We start from the raw sequence: 9,730 nt of genomic DNA on the forward strand, positions 1-9,730 counted from the left end.
TGTAGGCAGTCACTGTGACAGTATTAAAAACCATCAGTCAGGTATGAGCCATCCGGAGGCTTAGTGGAATGATCAGGAATAGGCGAGGTAGCCATCAAAGATAAGATTGTGAGGATGGAGAGATGGGAAAATAACAGCAAGACTCTCCCTCCCCCCAGTGGATAAGAGAATGTTCTAGGATAACTAGGACCCCTGCTAATGAAGAATGCGCAGGACTCAGAGTCTTGGGAATTGGAAGGCCAAGGGCTGACTTAGTAGAAAGGTTAAGGGCTGACTTTGAAGAAAAACTCAATATTCTACCTGCCTGGAGCCTCAAATAAATTATAGAGTAAAAAGGACAAGAGCTAAGGGACACAGAAATAGGGGCCAAGCAACTCTTGCCATGGCCCTCATCAACATTAACAAACAGTTGTGCAGCCATGGCTTGGTGTCATGTTCAAAGATATTAAACATGAACCCAGGCAGTAGTGATTGCCTGGAAGAACCACTCAACCACCAAAAGGAATGAAATGTCCACATGAGTGTGGTTCTGGGGTAGCTGTGTAACCCTGAGGAGGGCCTCTGCCAGGCATCACTGTGACTGTGTACTGTTCACATGGCAACCAGAAGATTATGACATCCCTAGAGGGCGGTGAGGTCACAGGCCACAAGCCTTAAAGTAAGTGAATCACACGGGCCTCATTTATTTTTAAAGGAAACTCCTGAGAAGAGCTTAGAACAATTTTTTCCCCCCGAGTGCCATTTCCAAAGGTACTCCCAGAACAATAAGGTGTGACTGTAATGGCTGCACTGAGTTGTCTTTTGGACAGTGTTAGAAGGGACATAAAGAAGGTGGACAGAGAACTCAGGCAACTGAGATGCATTGACGAACTCAGCACACGATGCCTGTGCGACTTGTACATGCATCCTTATTGCTGCTGTGACTTGCACCCGTACCCGTACTGCCTGTGCTACTCGAAGCGGTCGCGCTCCTGTGGCCTCTGCGACATCTACCCCTGCTGCCTGTGTGATTACAAGCTCTACTGTCTCCGACCATCTCTCAGGAGTCTGGAGAGGAAAGCGATTCGAGCCATAGAGGATGAAAAGAGAGAGCTTGCCAAGTAAACCAAATTTTTTTAAGTTTTTCTAGTTGATGGATTAGCCTTATCAATTGAAAGAAGGAGGGAAGGTGGCAATCTATACTTTGAGTATAGATAATAAGGGCTCAAAATAAGAACTTTGGTGGCTTAGGAACGAATTAAGGGGAGTGAATAGGGGCAGGGAAGGTATTTTAAAAGTCTCAAATAATGTAATAATGTCAGTTGGCAAGGGTATTGGTGGCTTAATGGTGGGTGTGTCAGCTTAATCCATGAGGTGGCAAATGATCAGCAGAAATGAGGGGTGTCATTAAAAAAGCCATCAACTAAACATTCTTTTCAGGTTATGAATGAAGCAATTCGAGTGCTTCTGAACTCAGAAATGACCGCAGAAGTAATCATGGTGGATCAAATCCTTAATATTGCTTCAAGCAGGGGAGCAAATTAAACAATGGAAACATTTCCTAGGCTTTTTCTCCCATCTCCCAACTCCAAAGACTTCACATTAAGTCGGGAAGGTTTTGCATCCCTTTCCTCCAGCCCTAGTGAAGGCTATGTGAATAAGCTGCAGAAACGCAGCTTTCAGAAAAGACTTCTAAAGAGTTTCGGTTGAATTGGATGATTTGAAAAAGTCACTTTAACTTTTTTTGGTTTGATGACTTTTTATGTGGGAGAAAGCTTTCCTTTCCTAATTTTCTGCATACAGCATTTAATCTGTTGCTACTGATGGAAATGAGAGCTTTGCTTAAATAGATTACAGTCCATCCATACACTGGGATAATATACAAATGTCTAAAGGATTAATGAAGCATTTTATATATTGGTATCTTAGGTGAGAAGAAAACCAAGGTGTAGAAAAAAGTGCGTTCAATATGCTACCATTATTTTTTAAAGATTTATTTTAACTTTTATTGGAAAGTCAGATATACAGAGAGAAAGATCTGTCCAATGATTCACTCCCCAAGTGACTGCTATGGCTAGAACTGCACTGATCCAAAGCCAGGAGCCAGGAGCCTCTTTCGAGTCTCCCACACATAGGTGTAGGGTCCCAAGGCCTTGGCCCATACTCAGCTACTTTCCCAGGCCACAAGCAAGAAGCTGGATAGGAAGCGGGGTCACTAAGATTAGAACTGGCACCCATATGGCGAGGACTATAGACGCTAGGGAACCATGTCAGTCCCTCAATATGCTATTATTTTTAAAATATATATGTATAGATAGAAGAATAGAAGATGGATGGATGGATAGTGGTAAATGATAGCTGTATGACAGATTTAGGGGATGGATTAGATAGAAATGATTGATGGATGGACAGGTGTGTTGCTGAGTGGGTGGTCAAGTAAAGAGATGGATGTGGATGAATGGATGGGTGGGGGGATGAATGAATGAATGAATGGGTGGGTGGGTGCATGGGTGGATGAATGGGTGGGTGGGTGGATGAATAATGACTGGGTGGATGAATGACTGGGTGGGGGGATTCATGAATTAATGAATTAATGACTGGGTGGGGGATGAATGAGTGGATGAATGGGTGGGTAAGAGGGTGAATGGGTGGGTAAGAGGGTGGGTAAGAGGGTGGGTGGGTGGGTGGTGAGCGGGCGGGTGGGTGAATGGATGGGTCGGGGGATGAATGAGTGGGTAGATGGATGAGTGGGTGAATGAATGAATGGGTGGATGGGTGGAGATAGTCCTTGACAACTGTGACTGTGATATCCCATTTGGAAAGGGCAATGAGACAGTTACTGCTTGGGCCATCAGTCACCAAAGGTCAGGAAAGGACCTGGGATGGATGGGGTTATTGCCTATAACATCATCTACCTACTCTTTGAGTCACGATTTATTTTTACTACTTTGAATGTTAAGTTAAATTATTGGCACTCTTAGTATTTGATTCTGAGACCAGCATTGTGGTGCAACAGGTTAAGCTGCCGCCTGCAATGCTGGCAGCTCATATGAACCATAGTTTAAGCCTTGACTGCTCCACTTCCCATCCAGATCCCTGCTAAGGAGTTTGGGAAAGCAGTGAAAGATGACTCAAAAGTATCTGGGACCTTGCTACCCATACAGGAGACCCAGAGTTCTAGGCTCCCATTTTTGGTTGGGCCCAGCCCTGGCCATGTGGCCACTTGGGGAGTGAACCAGTGGAAGAAAGATCTGTCTCTGTTAATACTGCCTTTCAAATAAATAAACATTTTCTAAAAAATATTTGAAAAATTCAGAGCTTCTGTGGGCAGGTCTGTGTCCACTCTCCCCATACCTTGGGATACTGGAAACCTTGGATCCAGGTTTGTTCAGCCTCTCTTTGGGCTGCTACCTGTTCCCAGACTCTGCAGGTAAGAATGCTGTCTGGGGCTGGCGCTCTGGCACAGCAGGTAAAGTCGCAGTTGCCACGCCAGCATCCCATATGGATGCCAATTCAAACCCTAGCTATTCAACTTTCCATCGAATTCTCTGCTGATGCGCCAAGAAGCAACAGAGGATGGTCAAGAGCTTCGGTCCACTCCAGCCATGTAGGAGACTCAAAGTTCCTGGGTTTTGCCTGGCTCAGCCCTGGCTATTGCAGTCATCTGGGGAGTGAACCAGCAGATCGAAGATCTTTGTATCTATCTCTCCTCTCTGTAATTCTGACTTGCAAAATAAATGAATAAAATGTTAAAAAAAAAAAAAAAGAGCACAAATGTGTTCTGGTGTTTGCCTTGTGTGTGCCTCGCCTCCTCCAGGCAGCCCTTTCTTCTTGCCACTTCCCGCTTAATTCTCAGCCATGTGACTTACCCAAGAGAGAAGGCTTGCTTTGGTTTGTGCCACTTTCCTGGACGGCGTCTGGGACTTAATTGATCATTTTTTCCCCCTTTGCCAATGGCAATATATGAGGGTGGTGATGGCTTCACATTAACTTCTAGATCTCTAAACTGATAACTTCGTATCCATTTGAGGAAGACCTACATTTGCCCTCCCTTCTCTCACCCAGCCTGTCTTCTCCCCATTTGTGACACCTTGCAACGTTCCAATGCTCTGCTGCTGACAGCTTGACATGTCACTGTCCTGAAGGGCTTCGTGCCCCCTACAAGCCTTAAGATCCAGTTTTCCTGACTGGGTAGAAATAGTAAACTCTAATCCCAGTCTCAGCCTGGAGGAGTCCAATTCTGAATTTCTTTCTCTTTTTTTTTTTTTCCCCCTTCCTGGGAAATAGTTCTTTTTCTTCTGGTCTGTAAGCTACTTTCTGATCCATGACTAAACTGATTCAGAAATATCACGTTGACTCTTTTTTTTTTTCACACCATCCTTGGTGTGAAACCTTACTGCAGGTTTTCCATTTGCATGCCTTCCCAGCCCTTGCAGGGATGCCAGGAACCTGGTTTGTCAGGACATAGCCTTTCAAATGTCAGGCTGATCTGGCCTGGAAGTCCAGTACTCAATGGGAAAACAGGACTTGCAGATCAGTAGTTGCCTGGGAAAAATACCAGTTTCCAGGGTGAAAGTGTATCTGTTGTGTCTCTGGGTGCTCAGAAGCCTGGGTCAACAATGTCTTACCAGCCCCGTTACACCTCTTGAGCATTCCTGAGTGACTTGACTGATGGATGGATGTGTTTCGTCAGAGCAGATATGGTAGGACATTGGTCCTTGGCTGCATCTTCCTTAGTAGGCACTCAAGTCAGTACTCTTGTTTCTTTCACTTCTCTGCTATATCTGAAACACTGGGCGTAGGACTCTGCCACCTGCCATTCGAGGAGTTCTGCCATGGAGTCAGGGGCACCTGAGTGTGCTACCTGCTGTCTGGAAAACAGAAAAAAGGCAGGAAAAGAAGGCAAGGGGGAGAAGAAAAAGAAGAGGAGGTATTGCAAACAAGGCGTTGAATTTAAACAGGTCTTTGAAACAGACCTCAATTCAGGAGATACAGCCTCCCTTTGCTCCCGGGAAGACGCGGCGTTCATGGCCTCTCCTCTGCTCATCACAAGGTGGGATGGATTCAGTTTTGTGGAGATGGCTGGATGGATCACTTGTCACAGCTGTGGGCAGTGACATCCCAATACACAGGGGGACGAGTGGCCACCCAGCATGGCAGACACAGGTATCCACCGACTGCTAGTCTTCCCCTGGCTTTCTTACTAAGCTTCTGCAAAGAACCAGGTGGGCATATTTCCCTCGGTTTCCCAAGGCTAAACTTTGTCACCAAGCTTCCTTTACCCAGAGATCCAGGGGAACTCCTACACAGGGTGAACAGTACATCTGCAGGCAAGAGTCACGTTCAAGTTCAGCACCTCATCTGATGTATAAAATATGGCTCCTGCAGTTTTTCTGTAAACCCGTGCATCCTAGCTGCCCACCACTGACCTAGAAGCAAGAGGAGGAAGAGGCGTGACCTGGCCACAATGTTTTCAAGTGATTTGAGATTCCTGTATGGATGGATCATGGCAAGAAAGTAGAAGGGAGGAACCTGAGAAGTAACACACATGAACTTGTTCCTTGGGACTCCAGCTGCTGACAGGAGGTGGAGCTGTCAGTGAATCTGGGCTTATGGAGGCAGCTCCCACAGGGATGGGGCATGACAGCTCTGGCTTGCAGAGTCACCATGGCAGAGTCACCGGGGGTCCTGACGATCCTGCTTAGAGTCCTGGAACCCATCCTTGAGGCCCAGCCTGACCTTCAGTAGAGGATTTCATGCTTCTCACCTCATGTGCAAAGCTCTGAACTGAACAGAAGTTCACCCTTCATCTCACACGCACACCAAGGAGATGCCTGTGAGAGCATCTCTGCTTGGGGTGTCCCGCCTTGGCTTGGCCGCTCTAGTACAGGCTGAGGATGTGGCTGTGTCTGGGCTGGTTCCCGGCATCTTTGTGAGTCCTCACAGCAGAAAGAATGCTTATTCTCCTGCTTGCTTCTGTAGTATGGTCCAGGAAATCCTGTCATCCCTTGAGTAAGAAAGACAGCCCTTGGGGCCAGCTTGTGGCCCGGTACATTAAGTCACTACCTTAATGCTGGCATCCCATATAGGCACTGACTCAAGTCTCAGCTGTTCTACCTCTGATCCAGCTTCCTGCCACTGCTCCTGGGAAAGTAGCAGAGGAAGATAAAAAGTCCTTGGGCCTTTGTACTCACATGGAAAACACAGAAGGAGCTCCCAGCTCTTGGTGTTGGCCTGATGAGTGAACCAACAGATGGATGATTCTCTCTCTGTCATTCTGTGTCTCTGTAATTCAGCTTTCAAATGAATAAAATAAATCTCAAACAAAACAAAACAAAAAAACCCCACACATACAAAAGGCTATTGGCATGTCATACCACAAAAGCCTAGTGACGGGCCAGGCGTGTGGTTAAAGTCCTCGCCTGAGCGCACCAGGATCCCATATGGCTGTCGGTTCTAATCCAGGCAGCTCCACTTCCCATCCAGCTCCCTGCTTGCAGCCTGGGAAAGCAGTTGAGGATGGCCCAAAGCCTTTAGCTCCTACACCCACGTGGGAGACCTGAAGGAAGCTCCTGGCTCCTTATAGGAGGACATTGTGACCCTAGAAGGTCAGCGAGCACAGGATTACAGTTGATTGGCTAATATTTGCATGGGAGAACAACCGAATGGCTACTTTTTGTATACCTGATTGGATACTATTTGTATAAGAACAGTTGAATGGACAGTATGTGTGTGAGAACACTTGGTGGAATATACAAGACAAAAGGAGTTCCAAACAAAAGCATAGAAACTGTTACTGGGTTTTGTTGATGAGCTCAATACTTCCTCCTTTATCCCATATGACCCTCAGTGTTTAAAGTCTGATGCCACTAATAAACTTCGGCTTTGACCATCAGTCAGGGTCCACACGTGTTATTATCGGCTCCGTGCACCAAGTCTATCGCTGCAGGACAGCTACAGCTCCTGGCTTTGGATCAGTGCAGCACCAGCTGATTCGGTCACTTGAGGAGTAAACCATCAGACAAAAGATCTTCCTCTCTGTCTCTCCTCCTTTCTGTATATCTGCCTCTCCAATAAAAATAAATGAATATTTTAAAAAAATAGGCTAGTGGCATGTCACACCACAAAGGCTAGTGGTAGGTCACCCATGTTTCTGTGGCTGGAGGGGGAAGCGGAGCTGAGTTCCTGCCGTTTGCTGATATTGTTAAGGAGCTTTAGTAGACTTGGCCTTCAGAACCAGGGATTCTGAGCACTCCTTAGAATCATGAGAGAAACAGCAATCAAGGGCATTATCCCAAAAGAGGATTTCATTAAAACACACAAAGCTATCTGGATTCACTCAAAGTCTAGCACCATCATATTAAGTGTTTCATGAGATTATGGGTATTTTTAATATCCTTCCCCCCGCTTTTTTTTTTTTTTTTTTTGCTGATTTGAATTTTTTGAGTCTTCCACAATGAAGCTGTACAAATTAAGCTTACATGGTGACATGGGATGTTACATCTGTATATCACAGAGCTATGGGAGAGATTAAATGAAATAATGCCTTTAATATGCTTAGTATTTCCTATGGAATATTGAGAGGAGGAAGAAACCGACACCCTTGCTATGTGCTAAGCACCACTGCAAATAACATGCATTACTAACTGAAGGCTTACTTTAAAAACTCATTGAGGTAAACTACCATCATACACGCCTTTAAGAAATTCGTGGAAAAGGATTTTGTGGGGGAAAAAAAGCACATGAATTTTAAAAAAAGATTTTGGCACCATAGTAAAAAGTTTAATTCCGTTTTCCATGAACTTTCTGAAGAACCCTGGTGGCATCTCAATTCTATAGGTAGGGAAACTGAAGTGAAGAGAAGCAACTTGACCATAAGGCGTGGATGAGATAATAAAATGAGCTGCTCAGGGTCCAAGCACAATGCCAAGAGAAACTCCATCGCGGTCTCTATGCCGCTGAGCAGCGCTACGGTGGAGGCACTGTTAATACCCACATCTTACAAAGGAGGAAACTCAAGCATAGAAAGAACGCACCCAAGGCTCTTTAAGAGCAGGAGCTGGGGTTTAAATGCAGTAGTAGAAAGATATGGAAAACCAGCCACTTGCATGTTGTTTACAGAGGTTTCCCTGGGGGAAGAGGAGGGTAGGCAGTGTGGCTCTCTCTTCTGATTTGATACAGTTTGTTACCTAGTTTGCTAGAGATTGACATATGGCTTCCCCGGCTATGGCTGAAATTTAAGTGCCTTTTTTCTACCCTTTCCTTTTGCCCAATTCCAGGCTGAGAAGAACCACCAACAGAATCCTGGCCTCCTCTTGCTGTAGCAGTAACATCTTGGGATCTGTGAACGTGTGCGGCTTTGAACCCGACCAGGTCAAAGTCCGGGTGAAGGATGGAAAGGTGTGTGTGTCAGCGGAGCGGGAGAACAGGTACGACTGCCTGGGCTCCAAGAAGTACAGCTACATGAACATCTGCAAAGAGTTCAGCTTGCCCCCGTGTGTGGATGAGAAGGACGTGACCTATTCCTACGGGCTGGGCAGTTGTGTCAAGATCGAGTCGCCCTGCTATCCTTGTGCTTCTCCCTGCAACCCCTGTAACCCCTGTAGCCCCTGCAGCCCTTGCAGCCCCTGCAGCCCCTGCGGCCCCTGCGGCCCCTGCAGCCCATGTGACCCCTGCAACCCCTGCTACCCCTGCGGAAGCCGATTTTCCTGTAGGAAGATGATCTTGTAAAGCATTACGGATGTAGGCACCCTTAGCTTAGAAGTCAGCCCAGCCAGGCAGCTCTTCCAGCGTTTCTCTTCCCCTTCCCATGGCCCGTGTAGTGTAGGTATATAGGAAGCTTAAATACAACAGTGCAATCTGCTGCTGGTGTGTGTGAAATTTTCGGTTCGATTCACCAGGGGAGGACAGGGGTGCAGAGTTAGCAGGTACTGGAAGAATGAATGGATGGAAATGGAAGGTGACGTGGTGCCATCTACATTCCCCTGCCTTTCTCTGCACCCAGCGACCTCAGAAAGTTCGGGAGTGAGGTGGGAAGGCAGAATGAGATTTCCCAGATTCTGCCCAAACAAGCAGGGAAACGTCTCTGCCCAGAAACCAAGCTGTTAAAGCAGAAGAGTGAAGGTTGAAGACAAGCCATCTCCCCAGACTTCTTGGGAAATCCTGGGACTCCCCAGGATGCAGCGGGCTTGGGGTTTTGACCAGGGGGGTGAGTAGGAACCTGGAGGATGCTCTCCACTGGAGGGTGGGTAATGTGGCCACGGGACTCATATTACTTCATTTTTGTGGTCTGGGGACCCGCCAGCCCTGGTTTGGGCTGGTTTGTAACCTCTTCGGGATTTCTTGCAGCCATTTTCTCAAGCCCTCAGCCTGTTTTCAGGCCCAGTGGCTCAGTTTAGGAGTGGGAGCAAATGACTCCCACTCCTGGGAGTCAAATGGTCGTGTAACCAGCTCCCCTGGGCTGCGATTCTTGCGGATGCAGCCCGCCAGTCCTTCAGGATTGCTGGGACAGGACTGAGTGAAGAAGACGGAGATGATGGGGAGGGATCCGAATGGGCCTGGCCTTGAATCTGACTCTAGCACCACAAAACCCTCCAATTTGCACGTGAGTCTTTGATTAGATTTATCAGCATGGTCAGGGGAGGGGAGAAGTGTCATGGGCTTCAGCCACAGTCGCACAAGAAAATCATTTGGGAAATCTTAAAAATAACACAATGCCAAACAAAATGTAAGACAAAAACCAAACATATGC

The 9,730-nt window shown here is 46.8% G+C and overlaps 1 protein-coding gene across 2 annotated transcripts; it reads left to right on the plus strand.

Annotated features, from left to right (window-relative positions):
* The first annotated feature begins 780 nt into the window (after nucleotides 1-780).
* On the plus strand, nucleotides 781-8,840 carry ODF1 (outer dense fiber of sperm tails 1). Of its 2 annotated transcripts, none has more exons than XM_040972736.1 (2): nucleotides 781-1,100; nucleotides 8,259-8,840. In XM_040972736.1, the coding sequence occupies exons 1-2, from the start codon at nucleotides 781-783 to the stop codon at nucleotides 8,707-8,709; spliced, it is 771 nt and encodes a 256-aa protein (XP_040828670.1). In that variant the 3' UTR covers nucleotides 8,710-8,840. The 2 variants fall into 2 exon arrangements, with proteins under 2 accessions (XP_040828670.1, XP_040828671.1); XM_040972737.1 differs by having other exon boundaries at nucleotides 781-1,053; nucleotides 8,257-8,840.
* The last annotated feature ends 890 nt before the right edge of the window (nucleotides 8,841-9,730 follow it).

The sequence above is a fragment of the Ochotona curzoniae genome, unplaced genomic scaffold, assembly GCF_017591425.1.
Source record: "Ochotona curzoniae isolate NIBS_2020 unplaced genomic scaffold, NIBS_Ocur_1.0 contig_2318, whole genome shotgun sequence".
NCBI classification, from domain to species: domain Eukaryota; kingdom Metazoa; phylum Chordata; class Mammalia; order Lagomorpha; family Ochotonidae; genus Ochotona; species Ochotona curzoniae.

Bases quoted from the DNA above. Each gene is read 5' to 3' on its own strand.
- ODF1 (XM_040972736.1), top strand. From the start codon at position 781: ATGGCTGCACTGAGTTGTCTTTTGGACAGTGTTAGAAGGGACATAAAG. The intron at 1,101-8,258 runs GTAAACCAAATT...GCCCAATTCCAG, and splicing joins GAAAAGAGAGAGCTTGCCAA to GCTGAGAAGAACCACCAACA.